This window comes from Aulonocara sp. 'chitande type north' Nkhata Bay, linkage group LG1, assembly GCF_057382095.1.
Source record: "Aulonocara sp. 'chitande type north' Nkhata Bay isolate Kocher_YH1m ecotype deep benthic linkage group LG1, A_spYH_male_GT1.1, whole genome shotgun sequence".
Taxonomy (NCBI): domain Eukaryota; kingdom Metazoa; phylum Chordata; class Actinopteri; order Cichliformes; family Cichlidae; genus Aulonocara; species Aulonocara sp. 'chitande type north' Nkhata Bay.
This window is the reverse complement of record NC_141344.1, coordinates 745586-767271: the sequence shown is the minus strand read 5'-3', so window position 1 is coordinate 767271 and position 21686 is coordinate 745586. Positions and strand designations below refer to the sequence as shown.

General features: G+C 47.4%; 1 protein-coding gene across 3 annotated transcripts in view; it reads right to left on the bottom strand.

Annotated features, from left to right (window-relative positions):
- Positions 1 to 1587: 1587 nt before the first annotated feature.
- Positions 1588 to 21686, bottom strand: part of tshz3b (teashirt zinc finger homeobox 3b) — a 29271-nt gene continuing 9172 nt past the window's right edge. For 2 of the 3 annotated variants that reach the window (XM_086271439.1, XM_086272180.1), the window contains one exon: positions 1588 to 5410. In XM_086271439.1, coding sequence (XP_086127565.1) covers positions 1785 to 5410 — 3626 coding nt within the window. In that variant the 3' untranslated portion in view covers positions 1588 to 1784. Of the gene's footprint in view, positions 5411 to 8511; positions 8628 to 21686 lie in introns of those variants that run through there. The other variant, XM_086272958.1, reaches the window with a different exon arrangement.

Sequence of the window (21686 nt, the reverse complement as noted above, 5' to 3'; positions counted from 1 at the left end):
TCAGCGGCTTTGTGATCCATGAGACCGAGCTCCTTAAGGCACCAGGATAACAGACGAGGCTACAGGGAAGCGCCACAACCATGGTTTCTGTTTGCATGTCTGAGACTGTGTGTGTGTGTGTGTTTGTCTCCCACACGCCCGCTGCTGCCACTCACTGTAAACTAGTCTGCAGTTCGTCACAGACAGACGCTGACACACTCCCGGTCTAATGTGCTCATTAGGGACTGCACAGCACACACATAATTGATAGCCACGACACACACAGTGCACACACACACGCGCATTATTGCAAAAAACAGTTTCCGTTTTTAATGCTGCAGTAGAAAACAAGGTTATATGAAGTCATATAATGGGGTTCATTGTCAAGAACAACAACAACAAAAAACAACAGAAGGAAGTGAAAAGACGACCGGCACAGAATGCATAACGGTGTCTGTGCTGTTTACATGCCCATATTTTACACATAAGTATTTTTTCTTCTTCTCTCTCCACTCTGGCAGCTGTCAGTTACTTCAGCAAATTAACTGCCAAAAATGCAGCCGAACCTGTCACTCAGGAGGTTAGCGTAGCCATGGTTACCTTTCATATCCCAAAAAGATAAAGCTGCAGAGGAATCATGGCCGACTAATTAGACAGAAAAAAAAGGAAAAAAGAAAAGGCATTCAGCGATATGAAACAACCCAGAGTGCTTATAAATAACAGTTTACATGTGAAACATCTTCATAAAGGAACATCTTTTTGTACAGCCTCAAATATCTTCTCACTGTTCGTTCACGTGTCGGATAAAAAGAGTCTTTAACCCTTTGAGCACGAGTCAGGAATAAAAAGATTCACCTGTTGTCCTTCGTTTGCTTTCTCCCTTTGTTTCTGTATCCTTTGATTAAATAACACATTTATAAAACTATTGTGCAAAACAATTTATTTATGTCTTCATATACTGTGCACCAGCAGATAGTCATAGTCCTTTAAATTAAAAATATAGAAACAATGCATAATTTAGACAGGATAAGTCATATGTCTTATGTACATATTTTACACAGACCTGAATTAATAGCGGCCCCTGATCAATGAAAGTAAATCTTTTTTTTCCCCTTTTATTCACAAAGCTGCGATATTTGTGTCACATCCTGTGAGACGAGGATCCCGCATCGGGCGGAGGATCTGCTTGACTCGACATTTTCTCTGCTTGGGACGTGACGCGTGTCTAATTTTCACGAGGGCCTCGATAAATTTCCAATCTCTAATCTCAAGTCGACAGTGTTTGGATGTCCGGTGCAGAAATGCTTTGACGTACTCAGAGGGTTAAATTTTAAATGCTGCCTCAGCACCAAAAACAATGAAACAGAAGACAGAGCAGTCAGGAGTGAAAAGAGAAAACAAACCATGAAAAGGGCACCAGGTTTAGCTCCAGAAGGTTCAACTAAACTTTGTTTTTTTATGCATGCAGCTTATCACACCTCAGTGATGCCAAAATATAAAAACAACAGAAATCCATTTACACAAATCTCAAAATACAAACACTTTGTTTTAGAGCTCTTTTTTTTTACTTCATATACTGCCCCATCAGCCCCCACCCAATCCCCGCCCTTAAAAAAAATGAACGTCTGCGTGAAAAGTCAGTCTACATCATACATAATAAAATTAAAAATCTTCTACAACACAAAATGTAAAACCATGTGCCGAAACTCAGAGCAGTAGTTGCATGGCATCTTTGTGCAGTCCTAACGCTTAAGGCGTCCTTCGTCATCGTTTCTCATCTGTCAGAGACGGCGAGCAAGCCGGTGCTACTGTTTGTCCAGCTCGCACACATACATGAGGTGATCCTCTGGCGACTTCCCATGAGTCTTACTCAGGTGAAGCTTGACCGCGTGCTTGCTCGCAAATGTCCGATTACACAGTTTGCACTGATAAAGGGCGCCGCTGTCGTCGTCCTCGGGAGAGGGCAACGGCGATTCGGAGGAGGGCAGAGATGTGGTTAAGGATGAGGACAGGGAGATGGGTAAGGAGGACGGGATGGATGTGGGGAGTGAGGACGGCAAAGGGTGGCTGGACGGGTGGAGGTTGGAGAACAGTTTCTCAGACAGTCCTTTGGTATGGCGTTGGTGGTGGTGTTGCTGGGAGATCTGGCTGAGCAGCTGCTCCCCAGAAAGCTTCGCCAGGTCTCGCAGGCGAAAGCCCAGGTGGGATTCCAGGTGGCTGACGTAGGTGGACGGCGAGCGAATCTGAGAGGCGCAGTCACTGCAGAAAAACACAGGGTGACCAGAATCCAGGTTCTTCAAGAACTTTGTGCCACCGGTTCTCCTCAGCTGGTACTTGACATTTGCCAGCCAATGGGATATGGTTGTCATGGAGAGACCCGTAAAGCGGGAGATATGCATTCTTTCCTGTGGGCTCAGGTCCGACATCATGTACTTGCCGTCATTTGTTTGTCTGAGACTGGAAGCAAACTGGGCCTGTAGGATGAGGAGGTGCTGAGGGTTCCAGTTGGACTGGCGGCCTTTACGCTTCTGGGCAGGCGAAACATCTTCGGTCTCTTCCTGCGTGACGCCGTCGATATCAGAGCGCTCGGACTGGCTGGTGGGCGTGGAGGACTTGGACACAGCCTGGCTTTCTGTCAGGTTCCTCAACATGTCTGAGATATCTGAGAGGGCGTTTTCTCTCAGAGGTGATGTGGACATGAAGGAAGCTACTGCAGCTGAGGCTTTGGTCATGCTGATGGTGGAGGAGGGAGACACCGAGGATGGGGTGGAAGTGGGGGAGGAGAGAGATGTCGACCCCAAAGAGTTGCTGCTTTTGTCTGCATTTTTTCCTTTGGTAAGGTCTATGGGTTGGTCGTTGTTCAGATGCTGCTGGTAGAAATATCGCTCGAGGTGCTCGCTACCGGTCTTTTTGGTCTGTGCTGGTGGTGTAGAAGCGGCCACTGCTGCTTTCTCAGCCAAGCTGTTGCTCATCTTGAACAGCATGCTCATTGGGTCCAAGGAGGGCAGGGCCGGCTTGGCGGCCTTCCCCAGGTGCACGTTCATGACGGACTGCAGCGCACTCAGAGGGTTCACAAACGGCTGTTCTGGAGGCGGGTGATCAGTGATGATGGCTGTGCTGCCACACGCAGAGGTGGGTGGGGGTGAGGTCACGGCAGCAGACTCTACACCATTCTCTGCCGTCTCCTTTGTAGAGACATCCCCGTTTGCATCTCTGTGGTTGGGTCCATTTTCTTCTTCTGCACTTGCATTCTCAGGGGTCTTACTGCCTCCTGGTTGGCTTTCTTTGGGGGACTCTCCTCGGGCTGACTCCTCTGCCTCGCTGTTGCACGGTGAAGGGGTGGTGCGCCTCAGAGGAGAGCCCCTCACAACAGCAGCCGGCTCCCTCATTTTCTCCTCCACCTTGGCCACCTTCTCTGTCACTTTCTTGACGAGTTCCTCCATAGCATGGAAGTTGTTTTTAGGTAGTGGAGAGGTCTGGCAGCTAGGAGGCGAGATCAGCGGCTGGTTCTTGGCAGTGGGGGAGAGGATCTCCCCTCCGGGGAACATATATTTCAGTGGGGAGCTCTTTCCAGAGGTACCCAGTGAAAGCTTCATGATGTTTGGTAGCTGGTAGGCAGCGTGGATGCTGGGATATCCTCCCCAGCTGGGAGCTCCATTCTGGGCCTTGTTGATGGCTGAGGTCACTGTGTTCTCCAAGGACTTGAGGATATCAAGACCCCCCTTTGGACTTTCCTCCAGATCCTCCTCAGTCAGATAGCTATACTTTGAAGTGATATCAAACTTTTCCTCAACCTCCTCCTCACCTACGGCCTTTTTCTCCTTGCTCACATTGTTAACATTATTCAGAATGGACTCTGCAGTGCACTCCTCCTCCTTCGCCTCCTTCTTTATCTCCATAACCATAGGAGTGGGGGAGATGCTGGTCGGAGGAGGCACCGGGGCAGGTGGAGGGGAGAAGGTGGTAGCAGCCAGGGGGACCGACTGCACCTTCTCTTCAGCTGCTGAGTTTGACCTCGGTGCCTGGGCGGATGCCTCTATGATCGGTTTGCCTTTCTTAATCGCAGAGTTGGTGACTTTGATGAAATGTCCTGTCACCATCATGTGAGCCGTGAGCTCCTGCAGCGTGTCGTGAGAGCTGCCGCACTCCATGCATTTGAGGATCTGTGACTTCCTGGATTCGAACTGCCAGGCATAGCTGGCACCATTTTGGTGTCCATAGCGGTTGTTGGGCGTGATGTAAGGGTTGGTGACCTTTTGGAGTATATCGCCAGAGTCACTGAGGGAGGTGGGCTTTGGTGTGGCGCCTCCATTAGAGTCTGGCGAGCTGGGGATGTCCAGGTCAAGAGGGGCTCTCTTTCGAGCAGAAGAGATAATCTTAGCTGTCACAGGTGTGACAGGCTCTTTCAGAGGCACTTTCTGGTAGTGTTTCGTCTTAATCATGTGGACACTCAGGTCCTGAAGGGATTCAAAAGAGTGTCCACAGTACATGCACTTCAGAACCTTCTGCGCGTCCTCCTTCCCTTCCATCTCCAGCAAAGATCGTTTCCTAGGTTTGGACCACCGTTTAGCTCCCTCGCCATCCGTCTCGTGGTTATCATCACGGTAGTGGCCCGTCTCATTCATGTGCACCGTGAGCTCCACCAGCGTGTCGTATGCTGCGCTGCAGTCCTTACAGCGGAATTTGCTGGCACCAGTGAATATGGAGCCATAGAGCTTGGAGCTCTGCCGGTAGAGCTGGACGGTACTGAAGAGGTTGGGTTCTGTTGATAGGGTGCTCACGGCCACTGTAGGATGTTGGACCAGCGCCATCCTGTTGTGGTGGTTCTGGGAGACCTGCTGGAGGGTTTTAGCCATGGCTGTCTGGTGCCAGTCGTAGCCTCCGCTCCCACAGCTGCTGCTACTGCTGCTGCTGCTGCTGCTGCTGTGGCTGCGGGGGGGCTTCTCCGCTGGGGGCTGGCTCAGGTTCAGGTTTAGGGTGGACCAATAGGAATTGGTCAGAAAAGAGGTGTAAATGGCCTTCATCTTCTCCAGGCTGTCAGCAACAGAGCCTGTTGCTGCTAATATGGCCTCTTCGCCAGCGACAGTGGCGGCAGCGTTGGCGGCGGCCATCATGGTAGAGGAGGAGGACGGCGACAGGGCATTGGAGGGATCTTTAGAATGGAGGATCTCGTCCTCATTTTTAAGTGAGGAGCTATCAAAGTCAGACATTCTGTCACTGGTTTCGCTCAGATGGGACTCGCTGTCCAGCTCCTGACCAGAGAAGTCAGTGGCGTTGGGGGAGTCACGGAAGCCCGGACGGTCCTTGAAGAGGAAGTCCTTGTCTGGACACAGGAGTTTGGCAGCGGGCTCTTCCCCGTCCTGGGCCGAGTCGTCTCCATCCAGGTCTTCATCCAACATAGCTGCTTCCTTCTCATCTTCAGGGACGTATGCTGCGAAATGAAGAACAAAGACAGAGAGAGATCGGTTAGACCTACCACAGGAGGAGGATTGTATTAGTCTCAGAGTTGATTCATCATGATGAAAACTCTTCTGACTAATGTGATTTTTGAAACATGTTGCTAATATTTCCCTGAACAGCTAAAGGATCAAACTCCAGTCCTCGGCGGCCGCTGTCCTGAATCTTTTCCATGTATCACTGCTGCAGCACACCTGAATAAAATTAGTACGTCATTAGCAAGACTCTAACGAACTTGACTGCATGCTGAGGTGGCAGTTCAGCCACTTGATTCATGTTACAGCAGCTCACGAGTGAATGAACATGGTGCAGTAAAAGTACTTTTAGAAGTACATTTTTCCAAACACATTTATTTAAATGAGCAGGTTGGGGGTTGCCACACCAGCATGCAGTCAGTTTTATTCAGGTGTGTTGCAGCAGGGATGCATGGAAACGTTGCAGGACAGCGGCCCTCGAGGACTGGAGTTTGACACCCCTGCTTTAGTGTGTGTGAGGGGCACATGCATCATGACGGGCGCGTGTTGCTTTGAATAAGGATAAATGAAATGTTTGCATCGTGTACATGGCCTGACTGCTTTCTCTGAAGCAGCAAACAAATAAATGCAGCGTATCTGTGAGTGAAACAGCCTCGATCTTCAGGACATCTTCTGAACCTGTTGAGAGGCAGCATGAGCCGACGGCACGGGCTTCACACTTTGTGCAATCGTTCACAGATGAAGGATTTACTCCCATAAACGGGACTCGTGCTCGCACTGACATTGTTTTCTCATTGGAACCGAGTCAGCACCCCGCCCCTCCTCCCTCAGGTCTTTGTTCTGCACAAAATCAGCGGGAGACAGGCGGAGAGAGAGACTGAGGATGGGAAGAGAAAGATGAAGTGAGGGAGAGGCGAAAAATGTCTCTTCAAACACAACTTGCCACCTTATTCTTCTCAAGGGGCAACAGCTTGAAATTAAAACTAAATTTGAAATTAATGAAGCACATTCTGGCGGTGGCATTCGTTTCTGAAGTAATAAATTACTTGTATCAACCTCGGAGACAGCGGTTCCTGTCTGTCAATTAATATGTCTTACGCTTCTTCTGCAGACTCTAATGCATTCCCTAACAGACACACTCGCCATTTAAATTAAGCATGCATGTTCACTCATTACACCGCTCAGCCCTCGCCTCCTCGTAAATAAAAAAAATGTATGTACGTTTCCCTGCGACAAATCTCTCCCCGCAAAACCCATTTGCTTCAATTACAGAAGATTAGAAAAAAGTTTAGAGTTATTATTTACAGTTTAGCTGCAGGGAGACGGCTCGAGGATCTCCATTTATATTCAAATCCCTCCAGTTTAAGAAGAATACAGTGGAAATCACACAGAGAAGAGATGCATCAAGACAAATCACACTGTCGCCTCTCCGTGCAACTACCAATGTTTTCTTTGGTTAATAAGTCCATCAGAGGGGAAGCAGATGAGCAACGCTCGCGCTGTGCACGTCGAGCTGAGCGTGCTCGCACGCGCACATGCAACAGATACAGAAGGAGAGGGTGTGTGTGTGTGTGTAACGGGCTGTCACTCGCCCATCTGACCTGGCGTGTAAGCACAGGAAATGCATCTGTAACCACAATCCACCGCTTTCACAGACACAAAGGCTACGTTCACACTGCAGGCGAAAGCGACTTTTTGGACCTTCTGCGACCCATCTATCCGATCATGGTGTGACAGTGTGAACGGCACAAATCCGATATTTTTAAATCCGATCTGGGTCACTTTCGTATGTGGTCCTGAATCCAATACATATCTGATGTTTTAGAAAGGGACTGCTGTTTGATGGTCATGTCGCATTAAATCCGTCTTTTATGTCACTGACACAATACAGACGCCAATTATCAGCGCCGGAGAAGACATCACGAACGCTTCCATCCAGTACAACTGTTGGGAAGACAACGTTGGAGAAACGTGAACATTTTATTTGTACTGTATAATCTGCAGATTCTGACAGAAATCTGCAGCTATCCTCTGAAGCACTGCTCCTCTAAAACAGCAGTAAGGATCATTATTAGGACAAATGTAGATAACACAATAACTTTATAACTTAAAGCAAAGTTGGGAAACGTAAAGTCCGAAGTCTTTATATTGAGGCCATCAGTCAAACATACTGTTTGCTCTGGGTGTAAACAGAGCGCGTTGTGTGTGACGTCTTCTTTTGCGCATGCGGCCACTTTGAGGGTTCACACTAGAGCGCGTTGGCTGTCGCATTTTGTTTGTAGTGTGAACGAGCAGACAAAAAAATCGGATTTGATGAAAAAAATCGGAATGGAGCATTAAGACCTGCAGCGTGAATGTGGCCAAAGAAACGAGCTGCCGCAGACACCGTCAGAGGTCTGGTCCCACTGTCTCTGAGCTGATTATTCTAGCCAATAAGGTTACGTCCCCATGCTGTCTGTTCGGCAAAGACTGGACACAGTGGGGGAATGACGCTGAGAGGTCGGTCGTGCTTTAACCGAATCTTGCCATAGCTCAGATGGTTTTAACAGGTTTTTGTTGAGCAGGAAAAAAACCACTGAAACCGGAGCAAAGTGACACAAACAAAACTTCCTGCCTGGAATACCTGCACGACCTGCTGGCATCATGTGTGTGTATGTGTGTGTCTGTAATGTACGTGTGTGTACTGCATCAGCAGTGAAACGGAGAGAGGAGTCTTTGTCATTGTCAGGCTCCTGTTTGCCGTCGGCGATGATACGACACTGCCGTGGGATAAACAGATGTAGAGAGACACAGATATCCCCGAGCCATCACGCGCACACACACACTTCCTGTATGTACTGTATGCACTGCAGTGTAACAGCTCTGTGCCTCGAGGCGATCTCTGGAGTTTGTTTTCAGGGTCCACCTGAAAAGCTTTAAACGCGTCACGGCGAGCGCTTTAAACCCGTACGGTCATCTGACCTCTCACCGACACTACGTGCGGTAACGGCGCCCTTTGTTGCAATAAAGCAGCTGTGTATCTGAATGCGTTTCGTCTCTCAGCCTCCTTGGCTCTCCCTCCGTCTGTCTCGAGCCGCCACCCGTGCATACGAGCACTCACCATCTGCTGTGAATCAGCCCAAACGACAGCTGTGTAAGAGAACCGTGCAGAGCCACAGCAGCCCAGAGCGCTCATCGAGGCCAAACGTGAGCACGTGAAACCACATTACGGCGAGCCGCCTCTGAGAGAATCCACGTCTCTGTAAAGTACACAGCTTTTATTGGAAACCACGTTTTAGTGGTGAAAGTGTGGAACAAAGAGCAGAACTGCAACAAAGGCAATGAGATTTGAAGATCAGTGGTTCTTCCTCGTTTAAAGGCTTTGTGTTGCTAATGTTTGTGGTTCTTCCAACGGTTCCTCCTGGATTCTCCTGGAGTCTCTGAGCAGTCCCTCAGTCTGTCAGCCCGAGTTTTATCCTAACACGCAGCCTGCAGGAGGTCCAGATGTTCTCGTGCAGCACCTCTGATGAGTTAGCTGAGTCTGTGCTCTGATGAAAAGGCTGGAGACAGGCGAGCAGCTCTAAGATGATACATCATCTCAGTGGCAGGAAGTGAATTATGAACTTCTCTAAATTTCTCAGCAGGAGATGTTTAAAGACATGACGTCGATTCAGATTTGTACTATCCAAAGTCCTTCAGGCCTTCACCTTCACAAAGACCTTCACCTTTCTTAAGAAGACCAAAGTTTAAATGCAGCATCTGAAAACTTCCTCATGTATACTGAGAAAGACTTTTCCAGTCACTCTGCTTCTCTGTGACATCACACTGTAATATTTTCATCGTGTGTACGGCATGTGTGAGGGGTCAAAAATCCTGCAGCTCTGATTTTACTGCAGGTGAATTAGCCATGTACACCAGAGAGGAGGGAGGAGGAGGGAGGATGAGGGGGGAGGAGTGAAGTAAAAAATGAGGACACACAAGCTGAGATGATCCCCAACGCTGCTGGCTCGGGCTCGATTGTGACCCAGGATACTGAGATCAGTACGCACGCGTACACACTTATACCACGCTGCAGTACGAAGAGGCAGGGTCAAACACACCAGGTATGCAGGTGCTCTTTTAATTAGTAGAGCAAGCTGCAGATGAAGGATCAGCAGGGTGGAGAAGCTGGTTTGATCTGAGAGGAGAAAAAATACAAATTTTTTTCCAGTTTTTCAGGACATTATACTGCTGCTGTTCTATCAAAATTTTAAACAAATATCCTCATATGTGGCTCTCATTTTTCTTAAAAACAAAAATAAGGTAAAAAAAAATCTGGTAATTCTTTGTTTTTACATTCATCGGGCCCCAATTAGCCAAAATATCAAAGAGAAATTAAAAATGCTGCCGTGGAAGAGTTCGGGTCTTAGGAGGTTAATGTGGTGAGGGTGGAACTTTAACCATCTTTTCCTGAAGCACGTCGAGCGGCTTTAATGCCTAAAACTGATCCAGCCGCACGTTTAGCCCCCTCTAGCCTCCTGACATGGAGTGTTGTCTCTCAGTGAACAATACCACCTAACGACACGGTAACGAGACACGGCTCGGGGAGCGCTGCTTCATGATGATCACGTCCTCTCCCTGCCTCACGTCTGTCCCTCCGCAGTCAGCAGAGCAGCCACGTTAATGAAGTTAATTGAATCCACGATCAATAACGCTTAATTATAGTGATTTGAAATGCACAGACAAATTGGTGGGATAGCCCTTCTGCACGTGCACTCAGGGTGCTGTAGTTCCTCTAGCTATGAGGCGTGTGGCCTCATAGCTGCTAGCAGTCTGGAGCAGCATTGGCGACAGCGTTCACCTGCATGGACGTCAGCTTGGGAGGTTTCACAGCTGACTATTGCCATGACGACAGCACAGCTGATAAAGCTGTGTAGCTAACGTGCTCTCGGTTCAGCGGTGATCTCAGAGCTTTTGCATTCTGAGTGGAAACGTGCACACAGCGAGTGTGGGAAGTTGCTTGGTATCTATTACCTGCCAGTCTGCTCTGATCTCTTTGGACAGCTCTGATCAAAAGATGTCATCCAGTCCACTCGACCCGGCTCGCCGGGGGAGCGTGCGTGCACGTGTGTGTGTGTTGCCGAGTAAATCACAGCGAGGCCTGGGTGTAAACAAAATGACAGGATCACTTTAAGGTTCTGTCAAGTAGGCAGGAGGCGATTATGATAACGCCCGCTCTGTTCCAATGCAAACGGACACACTTAAATTCAGCGGGCGTGGGATCGCACCCACGGCGGAGCTTGTTCTCCGCGTCCGCCGCTCTTCTTTAGTCCTCCTCGCCTCGCAGAAATAATGCCTTTCTCTGGTGCTCAGTAGAGCTCGACTTACAGGCTGGATGTAAACACACAGAATGACATCTTCCTGAATGTGGGCATGAAACAAAAGAAGTCCTTCGAATGAATCTGCGCGGCAAACGTGGATGTAAAGAGGCTGAAAGAAGTTCCACGGAGGCAATAAAAGGTGTAAAATGTGCCGAGTTTGGGAGAAAAGAAAAACGGTGCGCAATAAAACTGGAAAACAGCTCTGCTCCGAGGCAATTTAGACTGCAAAACACAAACCATTAAGTTTGTGCATTATCTTTTAATTTAATCTTGAATGATTTATAATCCATCACGCAAGGCTTCAACCATATCCAATTATTCTCTGCTGCTTGATTGACAACAAATGTGATTTATTAAGCTAATAAAAAGTGACGTGCTCTGAAAATAACCAGCGAGACGGACACGCAAACACCTGAGAGATCGATACTCGCACGTATGTGTGTGACTTTAAAGCCGTGCGAGAAAACCCTTTGAACAATCACGTATGCATCTCTTTACTTAAAAGAGAAATCCGTCTCCATCCAACGCGCTCGCTCTGCAGAAACGTCGGAAATCAAAATGTCAGCCGTGTGACGACTGATGGCTTTTCCTCACGCAGGCCGACTGATTATATTAGACTTTAATTCCTCCGTCCGCGGCTTACGTGTCATCTTAGTCTGCGCTTTATCTGCTAATGTTACGCTCAATCACTTGATATTAATGAAAAACAGAGAGCCAAGCAACGTGTGTGTGTGTGTGTGAGGAGGAGGGGGTTAACGGTCTACAGTTTACATGCATATCAATGTAGGAGTGTGCCATTAAGAAATATTAGCATGTTTACAGCATCACGCCGTGTACGGGCTCATTTAGTGAAGCCGACACACACACACACACACACTGTGAAACAACAGAGATAATTTTAAATCTGACCAGGAAAGAAAATTACGCACATTACAGAATCGTACGTGTTCGTGACGTAGTGTGGAAAAAAAGGGGTTTGCTGGAGCTGACAGCCATCGACCTCCAGGGCTGACACATGAGCCTGCAGTTCCTCTAATTCTCTGCAGAGGCAGCAGTGAGCAGGTCCTCATGTTAAAGCAGAAACATTTAGAGCCTGTTACAGAGACAGTGTGGTCAGTTTGCATTATTAGGGGCGTGGCCTCTCTGACTGACAGGCAGATGGTGACACAGGTGGCTGTTGCTCCTAGTCAGAGCGTTTATGCTGTTGGAGCTTTTGTAGCATTTTTAATGACATCATGTGACCAATAACATGGCTGCTGTGAGGTCACTGGACTAACAGACCATCCAAGAAGACGGAGCTCTAGTTTTAGGATTTTATGGCTAAGCTAGCAAGCATCAGGGGAGAGCTAAGCTCTTCACCCCAAAAACAAACGGAGGCTTTGCTACTAGGAGGTGACACCATGGTGGAAGGTCCATCTTTGATATGACAGACACAGGGTCATGCATGTGAATGTGTGCATGAGCGACAGGGCAGCGCATGATTAAACGTCATCCTAACGTTGAATTTACAGCTGATTTTCCAGCAGTTTGGTTTGTGCAGATAATGTGGGAGACTGATCTGGTCCCAGCTCGTTTCCCTGATCGTGACGGGTTCTGATGTTCTTCTGTTCTCCTGAGTTTAACTCCTCCAGCTCTGCAGGTGTCTGCAGATACAGTTCAGGTTCACGCTGTGCTCCTCTCCGAGCTGCAGACATGTTGACACATCATTGCTATGACTCAAAGCAACAAACAGGCGCCATGATTACGAACGCTGATTATGTTTCAGCTCCAACATGTTTCCTTTAGAAAAGTCTGTGCTACACATTGTTCTACACATGAGTTCCTGACGCCATCGATACGGACTAAACAACATCTCCATCACTCACATCAGCTGTGCAACTCATTTTACTCTCACACGTCTGTCACACACGTGTCCCTGTGATTCAAAGGAAACTAAAGCCACCATGAGTCACCAGAAAGTGAGCTTCCTGTTCTCAGGCAGAAACCGAAGCATGGCTGCTGTATGTTTATGATCAGCTGAAATCAGACATCATCTTATTCTGAACTGTAAGTCATGCAAAGCTACCCCAGCAGAGAGCAGCTGGGGCCACGTTACAGTTGGTGGTGAGTCTCAGAGGAGGACGAACTGCTGAATCCGCTCGGATTTCTCAAGTTTCTCTCTGAATCTGCAGCTTTCCTCTGCAGGATGGAAACACATGGAGGCCGTCAAACTGAAACGATTTCACCTGCTGATCAGAACATCAACAGATCTGTTCACTGACACCTTCATCGTATGCAGCAATTAAAAAGAAACCTGAGCTGCGGCTTTAAAAACACGTTAGCATGTTGTTAACATCTCATGTGATGGATCTCCGGTCCACGCTGCCCCTCTTCATCAGTGTGTGTGTGTGAGGTTTCAGTTTCAAAGCGCTGTGTGTGTGCGTGTGTGTGTGTGTGTAGTTTCCAGCGTGGTGGTAAATACACAGACAGCCATGAATGATGTCAGGAAGCAGAGCGCCATTTTTAATCATGTAATGAGACCCCGAAGACCAGAAAACACCAGACCGAGTGCTTTAATGTCACACAGATGATGTCAGAGTGGGACCAGAGTGTGTGTGTGTGTGTGAGAGAGAGAGAGAGACCAGGCTGCAGGTGAAGCAGTAACACACAGCTGTGAGAAATGGTGAGCTGGGCTTGACGTCCTCGTCTCTCCGTGACCACAAGTCTTCAGAAAACCATCTGTGGCTCACCTTCAGAGAGCTGACAGGAAGTTAGACTTCTGAACTGCGGAGCCTCTGTCTCTGAGTTAGCCCCATGTTAGCAACACAAGCTTTAACATTCAGAGTTACTGTTTCTATGGCTCGTGTTAAACAAAGACCTGACTTCAGAAATCTAGGTGAGGGACAGGGGAGCTGCCTAAGGTGTTCGGACCTGTTCCTGCAGAGCTCCATACGAATTAAACCGAGCACCATGTGAAAACAAAACGCCGTCTACGATGAACACATCCGCTCACGTGGAGGCCTCGGTCCAACGTTCCACTGTCAGGACGATGATCGCTCCTGCAGTCAGGTGATAATGTGACTGCAGGCTTCTCTGTCTGAACGTTGCTACCGTGGGATTACTTAATATCTGAAAAACAACTGACCTGCCACAGCCACGCCGATGTGTTTGTGATATATCGGCGCCAGCATTAATGCTTCCCCTCCCTTGAAATCCCTTCTCTTTCACCAAACCCTGCTGCTGTGGTGTCCTAAAAAGGAGAAAAGAGCTTTCACAGGCTCGTCCACATCGAACTGCACCTCGGAACACTGGGTCACATTTGTCCAGAGGATGCAGAGATTTTTAAATTTGCACCATCAGGAGACGATCTGTGCTCAAACTGAAGAAACGGCATCATTAATTTGGTGTCTGTGATGCTGATGAATGAGACGTTTCACTGAAAAGCTGGACTTCATTTACAGGAAAAAGACTGCTGTAAGTAGTTTTAATTTTATGCTTTGTGCTCTACCAAACAAAACCATCTCCTCCACGATGCTCATTAATTTTTATATACAAATATTTACATCCAGTGTGAAGTTATGAGGCCTTAAAGCCTCCAGATGCTCCGTAACTCCAATGTTTCTCCCGCTGGATGTCAGAGTAGACGATCAATCAGATTACTGCTGACAGATGTCACACAGAAGGAAAACAAGCGCCGTACCTGCCCTCTCATGTGGGTGGGTTTTAACCACCTTCAGCACCAGGTGGTCACATGTTGGTCATATGCTCCACCAAAACCTCTAAAGTTTGTGTATCTGTCAAACCAAATCAGTTTAACCCAAAATATGCTGTTGGTTTGGTCTGAATCATCAGGGCTTGCTCGCCTTTAAGTCGCTGTAACCCCACAGCTTTAAGAGAAACCCCAACAACCCTTTGAGCACTCAGCAAGAGAAGGAAGCAAAAACTCTCTTTTAACAGGAAGAAAGAAACAGACGAGCAGGAAAACACAGAGACGCCAAAACAAATGTGTGTGATTGGAGCTTAGTGTGGGAGTTTTTCTTGCGCACCTCCTCACCATAACAGATGATCTGATATCCTCGTGTCGGTGTTGTTCCCACATCATCATAATAAATGTTGTTCCAGGTTCAACATTGCAAGTGACCAATCACATTGTTGTGATGTACTTTTGCAAGCCAAGCCATTCATTCATTTATGAAATTCCAGTGTTGCAAGGACAATATGCATAATGCTTACCGTTTATTAAAGAACAGCATCCTGAAATGCAAAGAATTCAAATTGCTGGATCGGCGGACAGAGGTGGTTTCTCGCAAGTTAAGTAGATTTTTTTTTTTACGGCGCTTTTTTCTGAAGTCGCAAAAGTATGACGTCACAACAATGCGATTGGTCACTTGCAATGTTGAACCTGGAACAACATTTATTATGATGATGTGGGAACAACACCGACACGAGGATATCAGATCGTGCTCACCATAACACCAATCCACACGTTAGTGAAACGAGCCCACGCGGGAAGCATCGTCGGTGGCGAGTCCACACACTCTGACCACAGTTTGTGATTCAAACAAGAAAACCTGACAGTGCCCAAGCATGAAAAACCAAGTAACGCTTAGCTTCATCCATGCCGTGGACTGAGGACTGGACCGACACCAGCTCACCGCATACCCCCGGTTCAAGATGTGACAGGACCAGCGGTAATTTGAACTATATGATAAGAATTGTTCAGTAATTCCTGAGAAACATTCCTGGTTTGGGTTCAGTCCAGATTAGATTTTTTCAGTGTTCAGACAGAACCAGCCGCATGTGGAGACACCCAACGATTGATCAATAACTCAATGGCTGCTCGTTAATCAATCAAGTGTCCTTTGACTGGGTTGTGCTCATCTAAGTAAAGCAGAGCAGACTGTCATTTCTGTGTGTGTGGCGTTCACTGACACCGAGTAGCACCCAGGGCGAAGCTCGAGGCGAAATCATTCCTGGTGGAGTTACAGAAAGGCAGGAAGCAAAACGTTAAACACTGACTGAAGCTCGGCAACTGACATCCACCTCTGCCACTCGCTGCATTTCTACACGTGCTCTCTGGGCTTCCTGTGTGAGCGTGTGCCGCTCGGCTCTAACCCCGCCTCCCGGCCTCTGTCTGCAAGGTCACAGGAACCTCCCACAAACGTTCCAAACACGGGCGTTTTGCCTGAAGCCGATAAGATTTTATTGCACAAAGACAGGTTTGTGATTGCATATGAAGAAAATCTGCTGTAGGATTTTTACTGACACGTGTTCGCTGCTGAGTTAACATGAACCACGTCTGCCTGACTCGTGGCAGCAGGCTGGCGGGATCAGAAGGAAGGACTGACTGCAAGCAGAAAATCACACGCTGCTGTGCAGAGGGTTCACCTCGAGGCCACAAAGTCCCACCCATGACACAGCAGTACCTTCTCAGAGAGGTCACCTGCTGATGTGACCACTTCTTATAGAGCATTCACCTCTAGCTCAAACACAGTTCAAAATGTAATAAAACTGAAATACCTTTAAAAAAACTACGTGGCAGGACGCAGGCTTGTGCTTAAGTCAGAGTAGTGGGTGCGTCTGCGGTGGACGACCCTGTTGTTAAGGCGGCAGCTCGTTCCCGTCTCAGTGACGAGCCTCAGGCTCACTTACACAAAACCTCCCGATCTTCTACATCCACCTTTCTGAATGAAGGCCATCTTAGTTTGAGCTTCTACGGATGAAGATACAACAAATCATAACTTTAATTCTGAGTTATTGTCCAGCCCACTGTGAACATCTATCCACCCACTTTGTTACAGTCTGTTGACTTTACTCCACGAAACACTTTCAGTCAACCCAAAATCTCTTTCAGACACGAACACACCCCGGGGGTTCCCGTCACACTGTGGAAACGCCGATCACAGACCTGACACGGACACGTCAGCTCCGACGGAAACAACACAAAGACCAGCAATTAGGGCTGAACGATATATCGCATTTGCGATAATATCGCGACATGATCAAGTGCAATTTTCTAACCGCAAAGGCTGCGATTATACTCTGGACATGTCTAAATTCATGGGCTGCATCCTCCTGAGGCCGCATTTGTAGACCGATTACGTCACAGCGACGCGCCGAAGGCTGTCCAAATGACTACCATATCCCAGAATTCATAGCGCGGCCCAGCCAAACTCCAGTTTCCAACAATGGCGGCCGCTACTAAGTTTTAAAATTACTCTTACTAATCTTTCTGGGTCACAAAATAAACTTTTAAAATATTTTCAGGCGAGAAAGTAGTTGTGTAAACATCAAATATCTGCTCGGTTTATCAAGATATCCCATATTTGCAAAAGTGCTTCGACGTTTTCAGAGGCGTCTGCTACCCACCAGCTCGACAGCTAGCCGGGAGCTCGAGGGTTACTGATGCGGCCGAGAACGGCACAACTCCCGGCACATCATTTTCAGATCACCGCGGAGTTTCGCTGCTCGGGTTAAACGTGATATATAAGTCACTTAGACAACCTAAAAATGTTATTGTTGGGCTTTTTTCAGTGTTTTGTTTGTTCGTGAGTAAATCGGTTTGGCTGAGATTAAAGTTATTAGATTAGATAAAATAAAACTTTATTAATCCCCCGGGTGGGTTCCTCCTTGGTTTTCACACAGCTGACTAAACGTCAAACAGAAAACTTATTAAACAGAAGTATGAGACAGTCGAGAATTTACACCAGTGTCTGGTTATATTTTAGATAGCAAGAAGCAGACGGCCGAGTTTATTAAACTCCACCGAGACAGCGGTGACGCTAATCAGAACTAGACCGTCCAATTTCACGCCTTTAAACTTTAAAGGCGTGTTTGTGTGTGTGTTTATACAATTGCTATTATGTTTGCACTTTATGTGTAATGTTACTGACTGCAGAGATCAGTAAGATGTGTGTATTTTTTATTTATTAGTTTTATTTATTTAATATTATTTTTTAATTGAATGACTGTCTAGTAGTTCACAGATGTCGAAAAACTGAGTGTGGTAAAGCCACTGATTTTGTTTATGTATATTTCTGCAATCTGCACATTGTACTGACTTTCATTTTAATGTTTACACCAGGGTTCCTTGTCAGCACTTTATGCTCAGATGTTTGTAAGCTAAAAATAAACTATTGTGTATGTTCAAATATACTGTTGTGATTGAAGAAGTTAAATAAAAATGTCAGTCATCAATTCATGCATCACCTCATGTCATCATAACAGAGGTCTGTCTTCCAGGAAAGAACAGTTTAAAATTAATGTAATATAGTATTGGCCATACTATATGATGTATTGCTTGTCTTTGTTTAATAATACAGAAGACAAAGACCTTAAAAAAATAATCGCATATCGCATCGCAATCGCAATATTGGGGCAAAAAATCGCAATTAGATTATTTTCCATAATCGTTCAGCCCTAGCCTAAAATCAGACTAATGTTTTCCTCTCAGGTCACACTGAGGGAAACGTTCACATTCAAACATTGAATGATTCGATTCATTTTCATTGTTACTGGTTTTCATGTGTACGGTGACGGAGTGACGTTTCCAGATGAGTGAGCCCACACGCTCAGGGAAAGGCTTCATGTCTGTCCCTAAACGTGCACGAAACACAAATCCGGACCTTCGATGTGACCTGCAGAGCCTGAACCATGAAATAACGGAAATAATCATTTTAGTTTGCATCATACTTGCTATGGTGGCAGGAACTGTTGCTTAAAGCTGTGAGTTGTTACTGAAACTGCACATCCACTGACTTTACTTCCTGTTAAACTTATTTTTATATTATTTTGTGCTTTTTGAATTTCCAGGGGGAATAAAAGCTAGTGAGGCTACTTCTGCGCTCACATTTGATGCGTGCTGAGTCAGGACTGCTGCACGGAGGATCCTCATTTCAGCAGATTCAAATTAGGAAGCGTCATCAGTGACAGCAGCTTGGCGGAGAGAGGGAAGCAAACCGCCATCTTTTACTTACACAGCTCTGATTTTAAGGCTGTATCACCCCTACACTGGTACAACAAGGTACACATAGTACTTACAGTAGCTTCCTCTAGCTTTAAAGTTCAGTATCAGAAAATAAATACAAATAGAAATGAGGTTGAATATTAACTGAATAGAAAAGCCTGCTATTGTACATGTACAACAAAACTGTGGGCGCTCCACGCCGTGTGTGTTGGAATAAATAACAGATCAGGTAAATGAAGCTAAAACTTTGAACACATTTGACAAATTCAGGTCTCTCAGGTTCAGGTGAGTTTCCTCCCACAGCCCGCAGGTGTGCATGTTTGGAAGCTTTTTGGCTGTTAAACAGTTAAAGAATAATTTGCACAGAAACGTCTGAAAGTGGACGCAAAGCGCCGTTTCTGCACGGGTCCTCTGAGTATGGCGGAGGTTGACGCTGAAAAGCGAAGGTTCTTGATTTTCTGGAAACCTAGCAGACTCAGAACCAAACGGCTCGTCTTCGGACGGCAGATGTGCTTCCAGATGTTCCGAGGTGATCTCGCTTCACGGTGGACGTTTCTGCTCTGCTGCCTGCAGATACAAACGGGCTCTGAGGATTTAACGAAGAACAAAACGAGCAGCAGACAGAAGACCTGCAGACGCAGACACCTTCACAGCGAATCCACATAAATCAACTGGGTCACGTGACTCCATCTTTAAATGCAAACATCATGTTTTTCTGAGCAGAGCGACTAACTCTCAGTTGGCTCTCTGAACCGGAGGTGACGGATGGATCTTCAGCACTCTGAGAGCACTCTCCATCCCTCCGTGAAGCCTTTTTAAACCCTTTCTCTGGTTTTTCCAGCCCATCTCCTCCTAATTAATAAGAGCAGGAGAGCCTGTTTTATCAGCATTCACTCACTCCACTCGTCTGAGGGAGGAGGAGGGGGGGTCACGCGAGAGCAGGAGGAATCTTAAAGAACTACTGAGCGATAGCAGTGATGAGGAGTCCTCCTCTTCCTCTCACCTTTTCTTTTTTACTCCTCTTTCCTGGACAAACCTGGGACCAAGCGGCAGCAGCAAGGGTCATATCTTTTTAATTATCTTTGCCGCCTTTGATTAATTATTCGCCGTGACAACAGCACGTCGGTAATGCTTTTCACCTGCCGCCGCTGACTGACGGCCCCTCTGTTGAACTCTAAAGCAAACAGCTGCTGCCATGATCGCCTAGCAACGGCCCGTGATGGATGAGGAGCAGAGACGGATGGCCACAATAAATCAGCACGTCTGCCTCGGTGCTATAGAAACCTGGGAGGAGAGGGAGCGACGGAGGGCAGGGGAGGAGGCGGCGCTCCAAAAAACACTGGAAGGAGCAGCGAGGAGGATCCACGGAGGCTACGTGCTGACTTCCTCTCTCACCGAAAACTCTCGCGGGGTTAGCGGTGAATCTACAGAAGCGGCCAGGAGGTGGCCGAGCCCACAGCCTGAACCCGGGGACCAATCAGAGCCTACAGAGACAGGACGCAAACAATACAGCCAGGCATCCAGGATTGGAAACACACACACTCAAATGGGCCTGCTGGTGCTTCTGTCCTCCCGCTCCAGAGTAGCTCAAGTCTGCAGTATCCATGTGACCGTGGCGATATACCCCAGTAACAAGTGAATCACCCACCAGTCAAAGCACTTTAGACTGACATTCACTTCAAGCTCTTTATCTAGCTCTCGTCCATTAGCAGCTTCACAGTCTCCAGCTAACCCACCCAGCTCGTGCTTGGACTGGAAGTCGGAGAACCCAGAGAACCGCCACGTGGAGAACATGCAGCCTAGCATTAGGTCGCAGTGTCCAATCACAATCGTGACTGCTGTGGTTGCTCACACCTTTAATCTCGCTCTTCCTGTAGTTCATATACACCCCCCCACCCCCGCGTGTCGGGTTACAGCTCTGCAGTCTAAATAATGTAACAGTGATGAATGAGGGGCCAGATTCATATCCATCAACAGGCTCTTTTTAAGGAGCATCCATCTTCTTCCTGTAAGGCCTCCCTTTGAATCAGAGGACAGGCTCTGTGTGTGTGTGTTGGACACACACACACACACACACACACACACACACACAGAGGTTTACATAGCTACAAGCTGTAATTATTCATGATGTTCAATAAGAACACAAGCACGTAAAACAGCGTTTAACGTTTCTGTTTCCTCTCTGATCACCACAAGAGGAATCAAACCCTCCTCCTCCTCTCCTGGAGGAGATCTCCGCCCTACTCTAACACACACACACACACGAGGCCTGGCAAGGCCGTGTTTGATAAATGACACACGTCACTGTGTCAGGAGAGAAGGGCGGGTCTGTGATGTATGGAGCGGACGACGAGAGGGGGAAATCGACTGTTTGGCAGCGACACACCACTCGGCTCTCAGAGGCCTCCGAATACATGCAACACACACACACACACACATACCTGTACACGGTCTCTGCAGGAAAATCACACTTTTGTGTTTTAAGCTGAAATCTAAGTTTACATCATTTCAGAACCAGAGAAACACTTTGGACCCGACTGAATTTTACCCATGATGCACCCTGATTATTCACATGCAGATTTATGTGTGTCTGAAAGTAGCTGCTGATGCCACAGACCACGCTACCTTTAGTCAGCACCATCCAGTGCTGGCAGTCCAGGACGCAACTGTTCAGGTGTAATCCGGATAAAAATGATGCTTCCATGGAAAACGTCAAATGGTAAATGGCCTGTATTTGTATAGTGCTTTACTTAGTCCCAATGGACCCCAAAGCACTTTACACTACATTCAGTCATCCACCCATTCACACACAGGTGATGGCAGCTACATTGTAGCCACAGCCACCCTGGGGCGCACTGACAGAGGCGAGGCTGCCGGACACTGGCGCCACCGGGCCCTCTGACCACCACCAGTAGGCAACGGGTGAAGTGTCTTGCCCAAGGACACAACGACCGAGACTGTCGGAGCCGGGGCTCGAACCGGCAACCTTCC